General features: G+C 39.6%; 1 protein-coding gene across 4 annotated transcripts in view; it reads left to right on the top strand.

The window, feature by feature from the left end:
- The window catches only part of LOC124066929 (ephrin type-A receptor 6-like), a 174,716-nt gene that overhangs the window by 38,907 nt on the left and 112,484 nt on the right, over positions 1-23,325 (top strand). For 3 of the 4 annotated variants that reach the window (XM_046403801.1, XM_046403799.1, XM_046403802.1), the window contains exon 2: positions 1,909-1,973. Coding sequence is in view for 2 of the 4 variants with exons in the window: in XM_046403799.1 (XP_046259755.1) it covers positions 1,909-1,973 (65 nt within the window). In the remaining 2 variants the exon portion in view is untranslated. Of the gene's footprint in view, positions 1-1,343; positions 1,401-1,908; positions 1,974-23,325 lie in introns of those variants that run through there. The other variant, XM_046403800.1, reaches the window with a different exon arrangement.

Here is a 23,325-nt window from a genome sequence, read left to right on the forward strand (position 1 = left end):
TCGACACTGTAATTTGCAAATTATGATATAACAGTATTGAAACTACTACCTCCTTTCTAGTACATTCAGTTGTAATAACTGGCTTTCCCAGAGCAATTATCCTGATGGAGATTTATTCAGGAAACATTGTCACTGATGGAGATTTGTGTCGACATAGTGAACCCCCCCCCACCCCAAAGACCACTGACAGACCTCAAAATGGACATTCACCACTCACTAACACTTAAAACTCTGGTCCTTATCCGAGTGAAAGAATACACTATGATTTGTCATGTGCAGTTCATTTTGTAACATTTAAGATCCAAGTCAATGGATGCTCAAGGACAAGTTTAAAGAGAATTTTTTTGGCAACTGATGATGAGAGTCATCTATAATGACTCCTAGCATGTGAGAGAAATGACTGACTTTAAATAAGCCTCTTGGGTCTACTGTTTTCCTGTCAGCTATCACTCTCACACTGAATGCCAATTGTTTTCCACACATAATTACGACATAATTGTATTGCCACAAATACTGTGCATTTGGCTAGATGGGCTCCATGTAATATTTATGGATTCTGAAAATGCAACAGGATCTCTGTCTGCTGTCTATTCCCTGATGTTATCACAAGTGTAGGTAAAAACATTCTTTTTTTTTTAATTTAGTGATGTTGTGCTGGCTGCACACTGAAAGTAAATTCAAGAAGCCATATCTGCTCATTCTCGCTGTAAATCACTTGTCGCTGGGAGGAGACACTGAATTATTAAATCTACTGCCCTTGAGTGTAAGACAAAATATTGTCAAGGATGGTAATATTTTCCAGGGAAAAATTGCTTTGTTTTCTAACACTACCTGGAAAGTTAAATTCAACGATGATGATGACGATGATGTTATTATGCTATACTGAGATCAATATCATTGCATATTAAACTCTGGGAAAATTCAATACTGTTATATTGATTAATATTTGGCATAATAAAGCACATATTCTAATGAGACAGGAAGGGTGTCATGCCTGGTGTTTTTTTATGCTTTGTCTTTTGATTTCAGTCCATGTGCCATGTTTCATGTTTGTCTTGTCATGTGTTTCCATGTTTTATGTTCAAGGGTTATGTCATGTCCTGTTTTATTTTGAAAGCGTCTCTTCCCCTGTGTGACCTGTTTTCATGTAGCTTTGCTTTTGGTTTTCTTGATTGCTTTCTCCCTCCTAATGTGTGTCACCTGTGTCTCGTTGTCTTGTCTATTTAGTCCTCGTGTTCCCAGTCACCTGTGTCAGAGCGTTACTTTTGTGTGCCTAAGAGTTTATGTAAGGAAGCCTTTTTTTTTTTTTTTTTTGCCTTGTCTTGCCATGCCATGCCATGCCATGCCATGCCATGCCAGGAGTTATTTTGCCACAGTTTGCTTTTAGTTTTCAAGTCACAGTAAGTGCAAACCTGCTTTTGTTTAGTTTTTTGATTAAAAAAATAAAGACTTTTGCTCAGACCTCTGCCTTTTGACTCTGCATCGGGGTTCAGCCCTTCTCTGCGTCAGCCATGACGCCCATTCTTGACAAAGGGTTGATGATAGATTTATCCCTGATTACATCTCATGAACAGTCTTAGACAGAAGAAGAGCGTATTGTTGTGACTGAGACAAGCGGTGGATGAGAGATAAGGATGGCTGGGGAGCGAACGGACTGTTGACAGCAATCTTACTGCAATCCATCAGCCCCCAAATTGTGTCACAAGTCACCAAAATGGTTGCCTCCACTGTATATACCTCTATGCCCATAAATATTTATCCAAAAAGTCATTTCTGTTAATATAAAAATGTCAAAATGAACATGTTTATAGCTGATATTTCAATTTCCAGTGTGAAAATAGGACTTCTTGTCTGTTGACAGACTGCTAATGATTGTATTTTCTCCTATCCCCTTTTTTTCCATTTCAGTTGTGCTGCTGGATACGACATCTGTGCTTGGAGAGCTTGGCTGGAAGACGTATCCTATAAATGGGGTAAGGAGGACAACTCTGCTACTGATTATTTAATTATTTTATTTGGTCTTACTGTCCAGTGTGCTTTAATGAGTCAGAATGGGTAGCAGTGATCTGTTTCATATTCACATCCTTGTTTTTGTTCAGACCCCTCTTTCCATGTGGGAAATACTGTAACTTGGAAACAGATAATGAGCCAAGGTCTTGCCAATCAATTACTGTCCTGTTTCTGTCACTTCAGGGCCACATAAATATTTTACTGACTCTTTAAATGTTAGCCAAAGGGAAGCACACAGTGGCCAACAGTCCTGCCCATACTGCCCAAAACTAACTAATCAGCTATAATTATAGGTAATCATAAATTGTTCAGAAGACAAGACCACCATTGGCCACAATGAAAATAATAATAAAAAAATCTTCAGGAGAATAGAAAAGTTGACTTTAAAACCTTAATATTGCAAAATTTTCTTCAACAACCACTTCAACTCCAGCTCATTCTCAGTTACAGACACAGTAACTGCATGTGCTATATCTGATTCTGTATTTTTGTCAGTAAACTACCTAAATGACATATTCCCATTTTGTTCTAACAAGTGCGTGCCTCCAGTTCCTCAGCTTTATCTTGTCCTGCTATAAAACCAAACTTTAAAAACAGCAGTGAGTGCCAAATGGAAGGCATTGGCATGATACAATACAGATATGCTGACAAGGAACTTTCACATCCTCAGATGAAAACCTTCATGTTGCATCAAAACCTTTCCCTCCCTCTGGCGTCAGAATACCTGAAGGACTGATTGAAAATGTCTTCTTGTCATGTACAGTGAGCAACAAAGTCAGAATTGGCCAGCTTCCACCTCTTTGTTCATCTCCATTGTCACTGTTTTGCTTCCTTACCTGTTAAATACGTCATAGCTTGGTTCAAGATGGAGACCAATTACAGGATAGGACAAGCATAGGGCATCTCACTAAGTCTGTGTTTTCTGACTGTGTTCAGCCATTATTTAACTCCCCATTTTCCTAGGATATAAGAGTTACCCATCCATGGTTTATTGTCAGGAAAATACCTGGGGCTTTAACCAGGCTTTTTTATGTCTCTGTGCTGGTGTTAGCTTTCTGGTTGACCATCCATCTCTCTACGACCAAGTATATCTTATTCTCGTGAATGCAGAATTTCAGGAACACCGTGCGGGGATTTCTTCCAATTTGGTTTATTCCAGGATGAGTTCATTAGAAATTGGTTGTCAAAAAAAAAACTTGTTGTTTGCCATAACTTCATACACTAATTAAGACAACTTTTTGCAGAAATATGATGAAAATTGATGACACATCTTTGGTGCCCATCTTGAAAATGGGTTGAGTATATAGATGTCCTTTATTGATTAAAGATGTGTGTGAAGCATCCTCATTTTAGAATTTGTAGCTCCTTTGCTGTAACATCCATATAAAAGCACTGTAGCCTACCACAAGCTCACTGGTTTTGATGATATTGAGTTGGTGATTATTTTACCATGTGAAGAAGCTCTCTGTTAGTCATTACGTACATCATGAGTCTGAACAGTTAGCTCAGATATGTTTGCTAACTAAAATCCGCAGATTTTGCCATGAACCTGTAACTGTTTGAAGTGCAGCAGTTGCAGGTTCACTGCTTACGCATGTTTTAAAGTGTGAAATATGCAAAAGCAGCTGCATACAGAGCAAGTACACAGATATAATAATGGCTATAGCTGAAAATCAAGACTTTCAAGTAGGAGCTGGTGTAGACGTTCAACATCATAACTCATACCTAAATAATTAATCTGAAAAATCTGTTGTAATCTCATAGTTACATTATATAGACAAAAACATTGAGGCACCTGAAGATTACAAGAACAGGGATTTTAATGACATTGCATTCCAAATAAATAGACAGCTTTGCAGCTATAACAGCTTCTCTTTCTGTGGGAGTATTTGCCCATTCATGCAGTAGAACATTTATGAGATCAGGCACTGATGCTGGACCAAAATGCCTGACTCGCAATCTCCATTCCAGTTCATCCCAGAGGTGTTCAGTGGGGTTGAGGTCAGGACTCTGTGTGGGTCAGTCAAGTTCTTTCACACCAAACTCATCCAACCATGTCCTTATGGAGCTTTGCTTTGTGCACTGGGGCACAGTCATGCTGGAATAGAAAAGGGCCTTCGGCAAACTGTTGCTGCAAGGTTGGAAGCATAGCATTGTCCAAAATGTCTTGGTATGCTGAAGCATTAAGATTTCTCTTCACTAGAAGTAGGGGGCTGAGCCCAACATCTGAAAAACAGCCCCATCCCAATACTTTTATAATATATAATACTTGTGTATGTGTTAATTAGTTATGCTGTCATGAGAAAGGCAATATCTGTAAAAATAAAAAAGGTTAATAAGTCTGAAAAAGTACTTAATGCAATAGGGATTACAGAGATCAGAAAAACAGAAGAACTGAACAGAAAAACACTGATGTCTTTTGTGTGTGATTGTTGAACAGGGGCAAATAACAACACGGAAGGTTCTCGTGATGGCTTCTCCTCTATTTGGAGGCTGTGTTTGAGAGCTACAGCAATAAATGGCATGAGTACAACTTTTTCAAGAAAAAAACGTGGAGTAGTGGGGGTCATATTTTTTTCTTTAGAGCAATGCAGTGTTTTTTCCTTTCTCTACTACCCTTACGACTTAGATACTCTCTGTGGGTTCTGACTTCAAATGATCCTGGGCTGGAAGATCCCCAAGGTCCCCCCCCCCACCCCCGTCCTTTCTCTGTCTCTCTATCTCTCGCTGAAAGGCCCTTGGTGGCCCATATCAGGGTTATGGAGGTGATTACATCATGTAGGTCGTGGTGACAGCCGCCCACAGCGTTAAAGAAGAGGAGAGAGGGAGGCTGCTGCCTCCATGATTAAGCTGTCAGCCCTCTCCCCTCCTCACTCATCCACTATCCACCGATTTACCATTAATATTTAAGGCATCGAGGTGAGAGGGCCTGAGGGAAGGTGTGAAGATCTGGGGTGGTAAAATAGTTTAAATCCCCCTCACTACCTGGAAGCCAGCAAGAGGAAGTCAATCTCCACCATATTAGACACAGCCTGGTATCAGGCCGATACAGCGGCACACCATGTAGCCGTCTATCAGAGTTGCACACCGGTTCTAGTTCTGGATATAAACTGCTGTCAGACAGTCCTGCACGTCTTAAAATAATTTCATATGCAGTAACTGCTCCAACATGATTTGCTGATGATGGGTTTGCCTGGAATATAGCTGGTTGTATGATGTGAAATTGAAGGTGAAGTGGAAATTGAGGTGTATATTTATGTATGAGTTTTTATCAAAAGCTAGTAAACAACCCTTGTTAAGAGAGGTAGGTAAGTGGTTTTGCAGAGGAGGAAGGTTAACCACAAGTGCACAGTGGTGGTATGCCAGCGTTACAGCATCAGACACTGGCATTGTGGATAATCCCAACAACGATTCTGATGCGTCCTCAAGCAAAACACAGGATAAAGGAGAGTATCACTGTCTCTGAAATATAAGAACCATGTTGATTAGACGTCTTGAGCCCTTCTTGGAACTACATTTTGTATAATTTGGGGACTTCTAGGGATGTAAACAGGAAGTATAATCTTACCGTGGAGTCTGTTAGTTATTTGTGAGTTGCAACTTGAGCCTCATCTTTCTGTATTTGTTCACGTTTTGGCCATTAGTTCCAGTAGAAGTATGTATGCATGTATGGCAAATAACCTTGTAGCAGCTCCTGTTTGTATTGTAATTTGTAATTTACAATTTACGAATTTACAGACATTGTCACTCGATTAATATAATTTTAAAAAATCATTATGAGGCAAACTCTGCACTTATAAGAACCATCTATTTTCTATGATTTGTGGACGCTTAATCACGATGGCCCGCTCAGATAATAATATCCGAGGTAAGTGTGAGTCACGCTGAATCTAAAAATGTGTGCATCATGTTTGTATGTTCATATTTGAGTGAGTCATGTACCATGAGATGTGTTTCACAGCCACTGCAGGTCCAGCTGCTGACTGTGTTGGTGGGTCTAATCAGGGGACCAGATTACAGTAACTACCTCCCCATTGTTTTTAGAACACCAGTATGCAACTTTCCCTTTCACCTTACAGTTTGAAATCCTTTCCTTTGCATACACACAGAAACAATGCATCCAGTTTTTATTTGTATAAAATACCCTTGCTTTCTGCAACCTTAGCTTACACCTGTTGTTTTCTTACAACAGCCAGGTTTCAAGCACTGCTTAATACTTTTTGAGGGCAGGTTAAAACAAACAAACAAAAAAAGTCTATGACACTACTCCTAAGCTAATTTTTCATTTTAATAGCTGCATATAAAATAACGCTCCATCTTTGCTTCTCTTTGCCTCCTTGTGCTCACCCTTGCATTTTAAAGACAGTCTGGCTATGGTTAGGCTAAGTTATTGCTTGGATTTAGGTATCTGTCTGGGTGGTGTGTTCATTAGCAGTGCTGAGCTGTGAATTCCTTGAAATGGGCACACTTGTGTGTGATTATCAGAGTTGCCTGGGAATAGTTTTAATTAAACTGAAAATTACAGGTAAAGACTGAGGCACTTCAATCAATTAAGTAATTGCGCTTGGTCTCCCCCATTACTGAAACATTTCCCTGTAGGTCCACATCTTAGGCATCTCCAGCACACTGGAAAGCTGTAAACAGATGTTTACACACTGTTACCACTGTCTTATGTCTTGGTCATGCCCAGCCTTCAGTTGAAGGTGCCCTTTAATTATTTTATACCTGCTCTTCTCAGAAATTAAATAGACCTGTTTCATTTGGGCTGCACAGTGAAACCCTGCACTGATGATTGTTGTTATGTTTGTTAATGACTAAACTGAATGTGGGAAAAACACACTCACCCTCAAAGGTTTTACTCAATAGATCTGTGCATATTGAACAGCACTTGATCTATAGCTTGTCTTTCTGGGACTCTTGACTCTGTAAACTTTTTCCTCCAGCAGAAGTTAATAATTGTGTGTGATTGAGAATGCAGACGGCAGGCAGACACTTAAAATACGTGGAGATGTTTTTGTAGATGTTTTCTTGAAGCAAAGATGTGCGTCTCTATTCTCAGCCTTTCTCTCCATGTTCTGAAATGCTGAATCGTGATGAAGAACAGGGCAGCGGAGGGCTGAATTGGAGAGAGACAGAAAGAGGAGAGGGAAAAGAGGGTTGATTTGGCGTCTGCATGCAGCCACGATAAGCTCCACTCAGAATGGGCAGACACACTGCTGAAATATGCATGAGTCATTTCCCAGTGGCGGGTGGGGGGGTAAAAGAGCAGAGCAGGGAGAGGAGCAGCTTATTTATTAAATTACATGAAACAGCTTTAAGGGATTAAGAATGCCTAATGTTGCCTTTTGTTTTCACTCATTGATATTATAATGGGAAAATGAGCATAGGCAGGTTGGATGACAAAGAATGATGGTTGTCCATTATAAAGGGAGAGAATAATCCTATTTTTATCTATTGTCAGAGATCCCAAGCAGCCAATAAGTCAGATCTACCGGGGGCGTATGAACACAGCGTTATGCAAGAGGGGAGCACCACGGTGGTTTACTGCTGCCAGAATACCGCTCAGTCAAATATTAGCCTGTGTAACCTCGATATCTCACAAGTGTTCAGCTCAGAGCAAGACATTTGTTAGAGTGTGTGTGTTTGAAAAGAGCTGATATGGATATTATACAGCTTGTTGAAATTCAGATCCAAATCAACAATAAACCTGTAATTTATTGCATTTATTGTCCTGTAAAAATGATCCAGAGCGAAGTGATTGATTTCATTTTCAGGTTGCCTCCAGGTCCTCCAGCTTCTTTCCACAGTGCAAAGACATGCAGGTTAAGTGACACTAAATTGACCGAAGGTGTGAATGTCAGCATGAATGGTTGTTTGCCTCTGTGAGCAAGTTGTGGCCTGCATTTTACCCAGTGTCAGCTGGGTTAGGTTTACAGGTTTTATTTTTCTGTGATATGCAGCTACGTTCATGTCAAAATTGTAAAATAAACATCGGATTGAGGAAGTAGTATTGAAAGACAACTTTTCATGATCTTGGGTGACAATAAGGAAAATGAAGATCGCTGATTGAACTGATTGTTTTTCTCAGTTAGCTTCACTCTAGAGTACAGACATGCAGAGAGCCCAGTATTTGTATTTGCAGAGATAGCAAAATTATTTGTATTTGTATCTGTATTCAAACAAAAATGGAAACAGAAGTAACAGTTTTATTTTTGCTTTTGCATTAAAAGCAGCTAAGATAGGAGGTGTAGAAGAGGATAAGGCCTGACTCTGTTGTCGATGTTGTACTTGTGGAGAGTTGGGTGGATACCAGGGCATAGAGTGTGACAATGCATAGCTGTTAACATGTTTAACATCTTTGTCTCTGTTGAATTTACTTTTGCCCACTTTACAATCTGTAATGATTTTGAAATGGACGTGGAGATTGGAGTTGAGTTATGCGTCACACACAATTTTTAAATACATCACTGATCTTTTCCTAAAGCGAAACCAAGTAGGTTTTAGGATTAAGCTTAGCCAAAATGCTGTTTCATGTTAAGCATGTGCCAGAAAAGCTTTGTGGCATGAAGGCTCCACCACAGCCTCTACAGGTTACCCTGTGAGTATTCAGATGAACAGAAGTGTGTCAAAGCACTGTTATCTGACAACCTGAATGTGTTGAGGTGTTAGTATCAGCGTTTTCAGCCTCCATCATGCAGGCTTCCACTGCGTTACTGTATGATGATTCACCACGATAATACCCAATTTTCTTTAACGTTGTCCCAGTACAACAAGAGTGAGCTCAAACATCCATTGGTTGACATCAAGTCCTCTGAACAAATCTGTCTGTCAGTTTTTGGGGATGTTTTCAGAAGATTGTCAGCAGATTCAGGCTTTTAGTTTGGGGGCAGGGAGCTTGGAAGGGGAGGGGCTAAGAAAATAGACAGAGAGGAGGAAGATAGGAGGCCATGTCAGGGAGTGATTGAATATAACTTGTGAGCGCGAAAATGAATAAGATGACTAACACACTGAACACACATTCAAGTGCTTACACTCTCAAGAAGGCATTTGCACGCCCTCTGAAGCCTCTTTACTTTCCCCCGTACTAATCCTTAATCTTTTTATTGCAATATTTAACCACAGTAATTGATTGCAACTACGCGACCAAAGGCTTATCTCAAAGCACTTCCTCCATCCCTAATACTATTAGCCTTGAGAATGAGACTGAACAACAGGGAGGAGGAGAGAGAAAAATCTGTATGTCAGTGTCCTTCATAGCTCAGATAAACTTCACTAAGGCAAGCTGCTGAGTGATGGCCGGCAGCGCTGCAAGACGGAAAAAAAAGGAATAATCCAGAATCACTCCACTTCTCCCCATGGAGGCTCTAATATAAAAAAGGTATGATGATTTAGCACACCAGTGTTCATCTCGGGGACCTCTGCCATAACCGGGCTTAAGCAGTGCCGGGGGATTCCTTAATTGGCTTGTTTCTTGTCAGGGACACACCGAGGCCGATATCTAATGCGCTCCCACTCGGCATCTCGCTGACAGCAGAACATATCCTGACAGCTTTTCGGGCTAACCCTCACCGTGTGAGGAATACATTGAAGCTGAGTTAGAGACAGAGAGGGAACGCAGGCGGGACTGAGGTACTGGGTGGATGCAAATGGAGAGAAGACTAGAAAATAGAGGGAGGGAAGAGTGAGGGGGCTGTTAGGGTCTTGCTGAATGCAAGAGCTGAATACATGAATATGGGAAGTGGTGGCAACCAAGGAGAGAAAATAGAATATGTGGCTTGTATATGACAGGTAGAGTTTAGACATACAGACACATGTTTCTTTGTGTGTTTCTATGTCATAATTCAGTCTAAATAAAGAATACTTTAAAGTGAAGTTTCTCAACAAACAGTACATTGATAAACATGGTACAGTACAGTAACTTATATATGAATAGTATTTTTTGCAGACTTAATGCATAATGTTCATTGAGAGCTGCTGGTGACATTATTATTTCTCATGTCCATACTGGCTGTGAAACAATCCCTTCATAACATGAGTGGGAAGGAATGGGATACAAATTCTACAGTTCACATCCGTTTTTAAAGAAATACACTCAGAAGCTAACATGAGGCTTCAGCAGTCAGAGTTAGCCAAATAAGCTGGGTATCTTCATCCCAGCAGTCATGTGCAGGTTTAATGCTGGCGCAGAAAAATAAACCATGCAATTAGCAGGAAGTATACCACAGTGGTTGTATAGCTTCAGATGATACATTCTGAACTGTGTTTTAAACATTATTACATGCTGGAAATCCAACATGATCATATTTTGATTTATTTAATGGTTGCCAAATATTTTCTCTTTCTTTGTTATTTTTTTAATTGTAACAAGCAATGAGTATTCAAGCTTGCATTTTTTGCGGACTCAAATGACAAATGTGGCCAGTGGGTGATTATGTCAGATGTATTGTATCGAGATTATTGCTGTGAACAAGAGAAAGACTAAAGTGAGACTTTATTGGCCGGGTTTGCCTTCTGCAAGTTGGCGTCAGCCGAAGATCATCTGTCAGAGAGAGAAGCAGCAAGGTGATTACACATCTAAGTTGAGTTGTAACACACTTGTTAACACTCTTTGTAACACACAGCATGTTGAAGATGAAGATTTGATAAAAACCCAGCCAGTGTTATCTTGTAAAAGGAATGTTTGCAAATTAAATTAAATCTCTGTTACAGATGCTCTATATGAGACACTGCACTTTATTTCTTAGTGTAAATTGTATATTTTTTCCACAGTTCTGTCTGCGTGCACGCTTGGTTTAAGATGAATGGACAAAGGAAGTCAGGAAAAAGATGACAGACAGAGAGAAAGATATGGAAAGGGAGAGAGACAGACAGCGGGACAGGGAGAGTTAAAGACAGCAAAACCATTCACTTTTTTACAGCTAGTTAGACAAGCAGTTACACAGTTGTGCTGGAATTCAAGCAGTCAATTCTGCATTATCTCAGACAGGCAGATAATCAGAAGTTATATATTCAGACAGGAGGACAGCCATTAAGTCATGCAGACAGTTGTAGTCGTTTACATTCAGACAAGAAGAAAATTGTTAGGCTCACATCTTGGTATCATACAGCGCTGTACAGAATGGTCTCTTACAGCTTTTTCTGTATTTTCATGATGAGCTGGTGTTTTAATATTGCTATACGGGAGCATACAAAAATGAGAAGCAACAGCACTAATTTTTTTACATCTTCATTATGATCTTTTGGAATTGTTTTGATTTTATTTAATAGTGGTAATGATAAGTAATAAACAAACAAACACTTGGTAATTAAGTAGTTCTTTATTGTAGTATAGCAGAGATCTGCTAAAGTAAAAGCAAGAACATTTTTCTTCAGATACAAAGAGTTGGGCTCTGCTCCTCTGGGAATTGACTAAGGACACTGTAATAAGGGGGCAGCCTGCTGACACAGACACACACCCACACATAGGAACACACAAATAGATGCGCATTCATGATCTTTCTAACTATATACATTCAGGTGCAGAGAGTGTTTTTTTATTTTCTCACACGTCACCAGTTCCTTCCTGCTGTCTATTTCTCTGCAAAAGCGCGCGCGCACACACACACACACACACACACACACACACACACACACACACACACACACACACAAACACACACTATTGTACAGATTCTGATGTGCACATGCACACACTCCGAGAAAAACAGTGAGGTGGCCCAGTTAGAGGAAAACTGTCCAAGGTCACAGTGCTTTATCTCTAGTAGGCTGTTTACTCCTGTCTGTTTCACTTGACTTGCATCAGAAAAATATATTACAGTGACACTGACGCATGTCTACTGTATCCCACAGCTGTACCTCAGCTACACCTTTCTGCCAATGAATTTACTGCAGTGCAAACAGGCTGATCACAGCCCCAAAAAGGGATTATATATTGGTTACACGAAAAAAAAAAGAAATGTAGCTAACCTGTGGTCAGAAACAGCAGCTATTTGTGGATGTATTTGAAGTTACACTGTTTTCAGAGACGTAAACTGCTGCATTGATGATCAGATGTTCAACCAGGAATTTTATCACATTTGTAAATTTTAATAGAGGCTACATTGTGGTCACATACAGGAGGTCACATACAACCCTGCAGTTGTCTATGGCGATGTAGATTTGATTTGCAGGGCCTTCATGTCTTGTTATTTTTACTTTGTATTAAAGCTGTTTAAAGTCAGTCTATCGTGTCAAAATGTTTAAACGCCTTTAAGCCCTGACAAGCTCCATGAACATTATCCCGCTAAATGACCTGTCTTCGTTACAGTATCTTTGACATTTGAGCTGTGTGAGCGGGGAGATTATTTTAGTGTGATGCATTATTAATATTAAAGGGCCATAAATCTACAGAGAAACTTACTTTAGGAGACAACTTTGAGAATTTTATTTGTTTGAATTTTGTTGCAAAGTGTAGGGCTTTGTATTTATTTTGCTATTAAACGGTGGCAGTACAAATCTGGGGACAGTACTAAATGAAGAGGGCTTTTTTTCTGGGCAAATAAAAATAACCATTCCTTATTATTAATTATATCCAAAGATAGTATTGGCAAAGTGTGCTACCAGCTTCAGATCCAAATCCAGCTGGTACATCAAGATCAATTGACAAAATCCATCTCAAAAGAAATTGGCACTTGTCTGTGTCCCAGATAACATTTTAAGTTGTCTTCCTGCTGAACTAACAAAAAAGTGCGCACACATTTGAATTCAACTTTGTGGGATAGTAACAGATTTAAAGTCTGTAGGAGAAAATGATCTTCTTTTAGGACGAGAGCCCGACTCTTTCTATCAACAGCTGAACATCTCTTCTTTGTCTCCCAGATTATGTGCGGTTGATTGAAACAGGATTTTTCTTTGGGGCTGTCTATATACCGTAGTCTTGTAATAGCTTTGTGCCTAGCAGAGCAATCGCAGTGCTCCATCAAGCTCTGACACATCCATTTGTCACACTCTCTGTGGTCAGATAGAAAAGCAAGGGAAGATGCACGCACACATACACACTGAGATGTTACTCCAGGAAATGTGTCCCAGTCCATAGTACATATGCTTTTCTTGTATTTTGATGTCTGAAGAGAACAAAATGAATCTTCACCTGTTGTATTATTTGGACACAGACATGTCAGTGAACTGCTGAAGGAGTCATTGGAGAAAACCCAGCCTGGCACTTTTGAAAGTAAATTTAAATGTTCTTTAAACAATTTTGTACCCAATCTGATCATTTCAGTTAGTCAACTAGGATTATCAGTAACAGAACTAGCACAAATTACTGTTGCTTTGGTTAACTGTAATTATAACGGTTTTAATATTTAATGTTTTTAGCCATTTAAGAGGCAAGCAATACTGGAAAGCAGCAAAGCCATTTAAAACTAAACTAAATACAATGAAAGATGCTTTTGAACTAACTTTTTTTTTCCACATCTCAATCAGAATTATGTTTGCCACATTTTCAGGGAAACTCACACAAAGTGGGAGCTGGAAAATGTGTTACTTTGGCACTGCTCCAATGTCCATCTATGAGCACTGAATCGTCACAGACTTAAAATGATGTCACTTGTGTGTAGAGGGGCATGAGGACGAGTCCAGTCACTACACAAGACACCAGTGTCTCAAAATAAAAAATTTGTAAACTTTTAGTGAGACACTAAAACCACAGTAAAATAATGACCATATTACATAAGTCGCTGAATGAACTGATGTGTTGCCGCCACCATCGTGCCCCTCATGGTTCTGGCCAGTCGTGGAATCGTTTTTTCTCCTTCTCCTTCTTCTTCTTTTAAGTCTTCATTAATTATTAAATAACAGTAGAGAGATGACAGGAAATGAGGGAGAGGGGTGTGGAGAACGATATGCAACAGAGGTGCTCAGCAGGATGCGAACCAGAAGAGTTTTTGGTTGTCACTTCAACCTCTAGGCCACCCCGTCATCACCATTCCTCACAGCACCATGTGCGGTGGGTTATTCGCTTGAGCAACGACTGCATAATTGAGAGTCTGTGGAAAAGGTGCATACATTTCTGAAAAAGTCAACTAGAGAGCCCTCAAGCACTTGCTGATTTCACCCAGGGTCAGCCCTTAGCCGTTGCGAGATACAACTTTACTTTATTTTAATGTTAAATTTGCCTTCTTGGTTCAGTTCTGTTTCAGTGTTGTCAGGTTTCACAAAAACATCTTAATACTGACTTGCTGACAGCTTTATTAAGCTGCAAAATGAATTGCTACATAAAAAAGACACATTTAATTATTGTGATGATATGATGATGATATGTTTCTTTTAATTTATTTATTCATTTATTTTTTGCATATGCTGTTGATATGCTGATTTGCTGTTGATTATACATTCAAGTAATTGAAGTTCATGATAGACTGTGTCTTCTCACCCAGAAAAGCCATTTTCTGATCCAGGAGAAACTCTGGATTACCTGGTATTTACCACAACCCACCTCTAATCACATGCATAGCCAGCAGCATAAGGTATCCATGTTCCCTGTAATGACCTCATAATCTACATAGGTGTGTGACATCTCCCTTCCTCTGCATTCATCTGTTTCTTGCCATCTCTCCTGCCTATCAGCATTCTCTTTCCAGACACGTTGTTTCATCTCAGCAGGAGATCATGCAATAAAGATGACCACCGTCCAGCCTTTAATGGACGAAGGTCTGGTTTCCATTGTGCTCAAATATTTTGCATTCAGTTTGTTTCTACCTCAGTCCCATGATGAGAGAGAGACAGAGAGAGATGAATGTGATTGAAACAATTGAGCCTATTTGTAGCTGAGCAGACTTCACATGTTTCAGTGTAAATCTGCTGGCGCGACATACAGAAAACTTTTCATTTCGTTCAATATGTATGTGAGTCACCACTCGCATCCCAGTCCCCCTCAATTCCAATTCAGACTAGCGGAGGGCCTGGATGGATCATACTGCTGCTGCACTTTGAAACAAAATACTGAGGTAGAAGATTGATCACAGCACTCCAGGACAAAACCTTCTCCCTTCCCTCTTCTCTCTCTCATCCTTGGTATCAATTTACTGAAACCCTCATCGATGGCGACATTCTTGCAAGTAATATCATTTGTCTCCAAGACTTCCAAAGCTCACTTAAGAACTACATATTGGGGGGAAAAGTAGAGAAAAATGTTATCTGTTACTCAACCCTTGTGATGATTTATTAGACAAAGTTACCGAAATTGTTGGAATCTGAAAGGTGAGAATGTTGTGTTCACAGTTTTCAAAATGCAACATTCAGTGGTCACTTGAGCATGAGTGTATGTTTTAACTTTGTATTTTTTTACATCAGTGTTTAAGTACTGCTGTTTTATTTTGCTAATGCAAATTATTCAACAATTACCATTCCCTGTGTGTGTGAACATTTCACATTTATATTCATCTCCTTCTTCAGTGAAACAGAGTTAGAGGTGTGATAGAGGAGAGACAGGAGGACTTGATTCATCCCCTGAAGCTCCATTGTTTATCCTCGTTGTCTGTTACAAGCAAACACAGAAGGCTGGGAGAGAAAAAACATCTTGTCTCCTTCTCAGCTCTCAAGTCCAGCGTCAATCTGGATCCTACATTGGAAGCTGGGGCACTAGGGGTCAGAAGATGGCTCCTGTTAGAAGGATATGGTTTCACTGGAGAGTAATGTTTTGTCTGGCAAGCCTTCTAAAATGCACTCAGCATTTTATACAAATTCTGAGCATGCTGAAAGCTGTGCCTCACCACATGCATTCTCTATCTCTTTGCTGCTCTCTCTGTCCTAATTGATCGAGCAGGTCAGACAATCTCATTTTGTCTGTGCTCATTTCCAGTCAGGCTTGTTTAAGCGTTACAGACTGGAGTCAGATGGCTTTGCTAAAGGAAGATGTCTCCTACTGTTACCAGACAGACAGCAACATGGTTAAAACCCAAAAGGGCCAACCTGAAAGATACTGTCCATCCTGGAAGTGGTTTACAATGTTAAAGAATCATAATGGATATTTGGGTTAGTCCATATGTGCACCTGACATTCATTAACATGTCAAAATAAGTGCTGTTTTATAATTCAAGATCTCAGCGTTTAAAATTCTTACTGTAATGTTAAAGTATGTCGCAAACTGGAATCAGATGGCTCATGCTGACAGGACCTTCATCCATTATTTTATGTACTGCATTTATATCAGTGAGTGTAGACTGAATAACAGAAACACCTCTCTGTTTAATGCTATTTGGGTCAACAGCACCACAACCTGCATCCTCCAAAATGATCATAAAGCTGAAGCAACACCTCTCTAAAACAGTTTCAACAAAAACTCAGCACTCTATTGGGTCTGTTGCAGGACTGTTGTGTAATACAGCATTGGTTTTATCTAAGTGGGCACAATAAACTGGCTCTTGAGCGTATACTGAAATACGTTTCTGCCTCACACAACTGTAGTCCATCTTCTGCAGGGTCCAAATGGTTTTGTTTTTTTTTTTTAACCCAAGGTATCCCATACTCAACGTACCATTTCTTGTAATAATTCGGTGAGTGTGGAAGCAACAATCTTGCATAGGCATTATGGAGTACACCCATGCATTAACTACAGTTTCCTGTCTGAGACTTTCTGCTGTGGTATAAAAACGTTCCACTGCTATATGCTTTGCTGCTGTATGTAAATCAAAGGTTGTTTTAATCTCTTTGCAGAAACAACCAAATGTTCTACTTTGTCTAAAGAGAATTGTCACTGATGATCCATGATTGCTTGTCAGGAAAATGAGAGATAAGATTAATCTTTTAAAGTGTATCTGTCTATCTGACATCATTATTATTATCACAATATCAGAGTCCTCTTGGTATACTCTTTTTAGATTTTTGGACTGTTCGTTCATTTTTTTTTTGTTTTTCTCATTAATTTGAGTATTAAATTCAATGACCATCTGTTTTGCTCATATTTTCAATTCTTGTGAAAGAAAATGTGTCCCTCAAGAGCTCATCAGAACTGCAGCACACACATCGTCCTCACACTCCGTTACATACAGGTCAGCATTCACCTCCCGCTCTTTATCTCTTGTCCGCTCTGTCTTGCTGTCTTCTGACTGTTGCTGTTCATCCCTCCCTTCCCTATCCTCTTGATATCTTTCTCCCGTTTCTTCGGTTTCTCTACCTTTCCCTCAACCCCCATCTCTCTGTCTTTCTGACAGCCTCTTCTTAACAGAGAGCAGCAGACTGTGAAAACAGGCAAGAGGCAATGTATCGTGGGCGTGTTTGTGTGCGTTTCATCCAGCAAGTCTGCAGAGGGAGGACAGTATAATTAATTAAATGGAACAATGTAATTTAAGTGATGTTTATTTTGTTACTTCAGATAAGATGGTTATTTTATTTTTCTGTTTAAACATTGCTTGTTTTCTCATAATAAAGTTCATTTCAGAGATTTTAGTTAAAAATAGTCATCAAATAGGCAAGGCAAATAGGCAAACCTATGCAGAACCGTAAAAAGTTGAACCTGAACCCGGCCTGAAGACACAGACCCAATGCACACCGACTTCACAGCTAATTGCTATTAACACACATTAAACACACTATTAATAACTTAATGTTAATTTACAAGTTGTCAAAGCAAAAAATTGTGTCTTACTTAATGTAACATTTGTGTTCTCCCCTGTGTCTGGCTGAGATGCATATAATGCAAAATACATCAAAGTTTTCTATCATTCCTCTTTTGCTGATTGAAACAGCATGGCTAATCAACTCATATGACTCATTCAGAATCAGCTTTGTAGTTTTGCTGTATGCAGCATAATAAAGATAATTGACTGCAATTTTGAACTACAATAAGGTTGCTTTTTCATTGCTGGTAATGTTAGCATTGGTAATTTGCTACTGTCTGTGCTGTCCAGCATGACTCTGACCTAGAGCCCAGAGTCTTTTGAACAGCTGTACTTACTTACTTGTCATCTGGTCTGTCTTAAGGCTATTCTGTGTAATCACAACTGGGTTTTCTTGGATCCAGTGGATTATTACACATAATATTAAACATAACTGGGACACATGGTAATAGAATTGGACCCAACAGAGACCCACCTGACCATGTAAAACATGAATCCGAACCCTTACAGGACTAGGGTTTGGGTCTCAGGTCCTACAGATTTGGCTAGCCTGTGAATACCTCTATCATAGAATCCATTCTCTTTGCCATAAGGATAACATTTTATTGACTTTTTATTTCCTTCATATGTTTTCAACAATACTTCATGGCAGAATAATATTGCTCAATCAATACAATATTGTTTTAGCAATACAGGTTCCTTGTGTGTCAGACCAATACTGCAGATTCAAATTTAATTGAATTGGGACTTAGAGAAAAAGATAAGAGAGAATGAGATAGCAGTGACCTTTTCTTCGGCTTGAAATGCCAGAGTTGTCTTTAACATTGACTTCAGTGTTTGGCTAAAGTTGACATCGGTGAGCCTCTTGCTTTTGACTCATCAGTTTGGAGTGCTGATATGAAGATGTATCCCCTAAAAACGTTTTCAACATGATCTCAGCATCAAAGAAATGTCTTAATCTATAAAGAGTCATAAAATTAGGCACCATAACATTTGCAATGACCCCCATGAACCCTTCTTGAGAGCGATATTGAACACTATTTGTTAACAGAGTAAAACACAAGGAAAACTCGACATTGAGCCTATCTTTGTGTGTGTGTTTAAAGCATGCTTCCTACTACCTGGGTGACCTGGTCTTATCTAAGCTGTCTATGGCTGCACCCTGCTACCTCCCCTACTGGCAAAGTCTGTATGTATGTGTTCATTGTACCACTGTGTGCAGGCGTCACTGTGATCTCACATCAGTCAGAGGCTGCTGAGCCACGCATTGACATTCCAGACTGCCTGCCTGCCTGCCTCTCTGGCAAAAATAGATATGTAAAACGACAAGCTCTTTCCCCCCCGTTTTTCCCACGCATAGTTTGTCTGAGCCGGTGAAGGGAAAAAAAAGAAAGGTCTCTGGTCTGTGTCAGCTCAGATGAGAAAGAGGCAGCATGTGTGGAGGGGAGTGACATATCACCATTTAGGCAAATGAGATAGAGGAGAAAAGGCTGAAAGGAGGCAAGGTTCATGGCCTTAACCAGTGGTGATCCTGCAGGTATTAAGGCGGCTTTACTGGTGTGTTGATTTTGAAGATGCTGATAAATTATGTATTTTCATTCCTACATTCAAAGTTTCCATGGGCACAAATCAGTGGATGTTGTTGCACTGAGGCTGAATTTGTCCTAAGATGTCACCCTCATCCCCTAAGAGGCTTTCAAACATGATGTTTCTTGCAGGACGGCACTCTTACTTGATATTACAGTTTTGTATGCTACATGTAATTAAGCAAACATGCAAATGACAATGCTAGCATGCTGACGCTGAGACGGCATGATGTTCACCATGTTAGTTTAGCATGTTAGCATGCTAGCATATTAGTGCAGCTAAGGCAAAAGAAAATCCCAGTTTTGGATGTATTAGGTCTTAAAACAAAGTATTGCACAAAGTCAAACCTGATCATGCTGCTAGATGAAAAACTAAAGTATCACCAAAGTTACAGGCATTGCAGTTCATCCTGAGGGGAACATTAATGTGTGTAACAAAAAAGCATGGCAGTATATCCAATAGTTGATTTATTTATTTTTTTTAAATTAATAATATGGCAGAACTTAGTGTTCTGTTAAAGAACACTCCAGAAGGGCAGACACTTCTGCTAAAGTGTGTGATAGAAGGCCATCTTTTGTTCGACAACCTCTCTGAATCTTTGGCTTGACAAATGTGATTTTTTTTTTCATCCAACAAAAGGGTAAACGTAAAGCTTTGCATCCATTAGTGCCAGCCTTGATTGATGGCAGCCACAAAAGCATGATAGATTAGAACCCTTTCCAGAGACCATCACTGTAATTGACATTATACTGTGCTAAATGACATATATGCATTACTGAAACAACCAGTGCTAATTTAAATGAATTGAACAACGCAGACATAAGGTGGTGACAAAGCCAAACATGGTGAGGAACATCTTTTTCCATGAAAAGGTGACACTATTATTTTATGAATTTTTATTATTATGATAACATTTATCATCAGACTCTCCCCTGTCTTTTATAGGAAAAGATATATATGACTTTCCAACGCCAAGGCATTTTGTGTAGTTGAGTTCTGTTCTGTGGGGATCAATGAAATCTTGATGGATGACCCTGATCATTGCACTGGGCTGGTGGAGTAGTCGTTACATACTATAGCAGGTGCAGTCTCATTGGTCTTTCTTCTTTTCCCGATCGTCTCAGGGCTTCAGGTTGAGAAAAACTGGCAGTTTTAATACATTCAGAAATGTGTTAAAAGTGTTATCTCTTCGGTTGTCTGCCTCAGCATAACATCTTCTTGTTTATCTCAGAAAAGTGTATAAGCTAACTTTGCAAACATCCTCCAATGTCACATAGGAGAAAAAAGTGTAATAACCTAAGCTGTATATTTTAAGACGTGAGCTGTTTTGTTTGCCTTGAACTGTCTTCTCTCAGGTCTGAGCACTGTCATAGCTTACGCTGTGGGCTGTAGCTTGTCCATATAATATGATACAAGTGAAGTTCTGTCAGTATTTACGAGTTCAGATTAGGTTCCAAAAAAGTATAGAAATTAGTCCTCCTATAGTCAGTACATGCGCTAATATTTGGCATTTAAATCAATGAGCAGTCCATGTTGCATACACCTCCGATAATGACAGAGGCTCCTCACCAGCCGCGGTTGGTGTATGTGGCTATTATTGTATTATTATGGTGTCAAGGAAATCATTCCAGTGTAGTGGGAGGATTTTACTCAACAGTCTGTTAAAACTGCAATCAAACATGCCTCAAGGCAAGTGCAAACACTTAAAATTTTATTAGTCTTGTTCTTGCTGCTTGGCACTAATTTTCAAGTTTCAGGAGTTTTTTTACACCATGACCAAAGTATATTCCTAAGAAAACACTTAATCTTAATCTGTGTCATTTAGGTGTCTTGCTGACTTAAAAAAAAAATGGCCATTTTACACGTAATGAATATGAGCTCCAAACATCCATGAGCAGCCTTCAAAATGTCACACAGGTTGAACCCTCCCTTCACTGCTCTCAGCTTCTCTTCGGAGGATGACTGAGACCATGACCAACATGGGTGTCACTTTGTGAGAGGACAACAGGGATGACAGATGGGTGCACTGGGTCCACCCTGCTGGCTACCAGTCTACTGTGATTGATTCAGGAATGAGAAGAGTGCATGGTCTTTGGATTTCATTTGCTCACCGCTTTTCACTTGCTTATATTGATTTAGGGGTGTGCTGGTGACAGGCAGTGGGGCACGATGTATGTGTGTTTGTGTGTGTGTGACAAAGAAATGTAGTTTGCATCTTACTTACTTTTAATTGAAGAATCAATCCCTAAAGAACAGTGACAAACAACCAGATCTTGAAGCACAACATCATCAAAATCCACCCAATTTACAAGCAGAAGTATGAAGTACAGCAGAATCATCTAATAACAAAAAACATGGTTCAATGATATACCAAAAGGTTTGGATCAGAGTTGTTGTTTCAAAGTGTTTGCTCTATTTTGGAGGTCTTTATAGTCTTCAGTTTATCAAAAATGTGCAGTACATGTTGGCAGCAGAATCACAGCCAACTCCCTGCTTCCTCAAAAATAATCTGCTTCTAATCACAGCAGGAATCTACCTGTCAGCATTTAAACAAGTTCACAATAAACTGATAAATGTCTTTCTGCTACACTGTTGAGTTGTAAAAGCAGTGTAGTCAGAGACACACGCATCAAGGAATCAGCCTTTTCTAGCAAATGGTTCTGATCTCTAAGGGGGAGCTCTAAAAGTAGCAACAGGGTGATAATGTCTGCTCTGTTCACCTGCTTAAATATAATTGGATGTAACCGGTCAGCTGATCACCATACAGTATTGAGAGAGCCAGTGGTTCTGAAGCAATGAGTGAAGCATATGATGCCGTCAGCTAATGCATGCTAAACCTCAGTGATCTGCCTGAACTGTACGACGCTCCATCTGGCTCACAGGTCTGGGACTTGAATGATAGCTATAGATTAATTTACTGAAATATTCAAGTTATAGTCTAGCCTGCTCTCCTTGAGTTCAAGTGTGTCTTGCATACCAATAAGAAAAATGTCTGCTAAATTTTCTGAGGTTTTCAAGATGTGTCATTGAGCAGATGTCTGATTTCTTGCCTGTGGTTAAATATCCACTGCTGCCAGTTTTTTCTTCGTCAGTTTATTGCAGAATAATCGCCTGTTGGTGTTTCTGCATCAAACCCACATAATTATGTAATGCTCTCATATTTAGATAGATAAAATCATAAATATAAAGAGTAAGTGTAGGCAGAGTGCAGTATGTGTGCATAAACCTCAGTGACCCTCCATGAGGGGGGCCTACGCATGGATTTGGGCAATGAAAGCAGATTCGCATTCTTTCACTTTGGCTCTTCGGAATGCTATTTAAACAGGAAGCTTTTTAGATTTTAATATCAAGAACACATGACCACTCACCCCCCACTTCTCCGCCTCATCCTGTCTTTGGTGTTATAAGAGTCACATTTTCTGGTCTTCATTCAAACATTAATATATAGCTAAACTAAAGTGCTGATCTAATTTTGTCTCAAACTAACAACACGCCATTCTCAAGAATTTTACACAGCCCAGACCAACAAATCTCTATACAGCAATGGGACACTGAACATGAAAGGATAACTGTTACCACATTAGCAAGCCAACTAGTCATTATCATTATTGACCATGATGAATAGTTCCAACCACAATGCTGTCATAATGAAAATAGTGATTTGTTCCTTCATTTTCCTCAGTTGTCAATGTTAAAGATTTTCCGACATCCTCAGTATTATTATTCAGGTTCTGTCCATTGTCAAATCCTGCTAGTATTCCCCTCTGGCACACCTGTAGTAATTGAATTGGAAGGCCTAAAGTACACAGTGAAAATCAATTTCCATAATTCTCCAATCAAAGTATCGATCGTCTTGTTGGCACTCAGTTAAACACGATGACTTGGCCGAGGTCGCCAGATATTGACAAAATCCCCCAAGTTAAGCCCCACTTGTCCCTAATGAGCCCTCTATAGACCGACTTCTGACACACTCACACACACACACACACAGTTTTGCTTTAAGTTAAGCTTACACCTGAGAGCTGCTTTACGTTTTTCCGTTCCTGTAATGTGAGAAAGTGGAACACCTGTTATTTAGATTAAAATATATCACATATCGTACGCATATACAGTATACAGAGTATATATTTGT

This window comes from Scatophagus argus, chromosome 11, assembly GCF_020382885.2.
Source record: "Scatophagus argus isolate fScaArg1 chromosome 11, fScaArg1.pri, whole genome shotgun sequence".
Taxonomy (NCBI): Eukaryota; Metazoa; Chordata; class Actinopteri; family Scatophagidae; genus Scatophagus; species Scatophagus argus.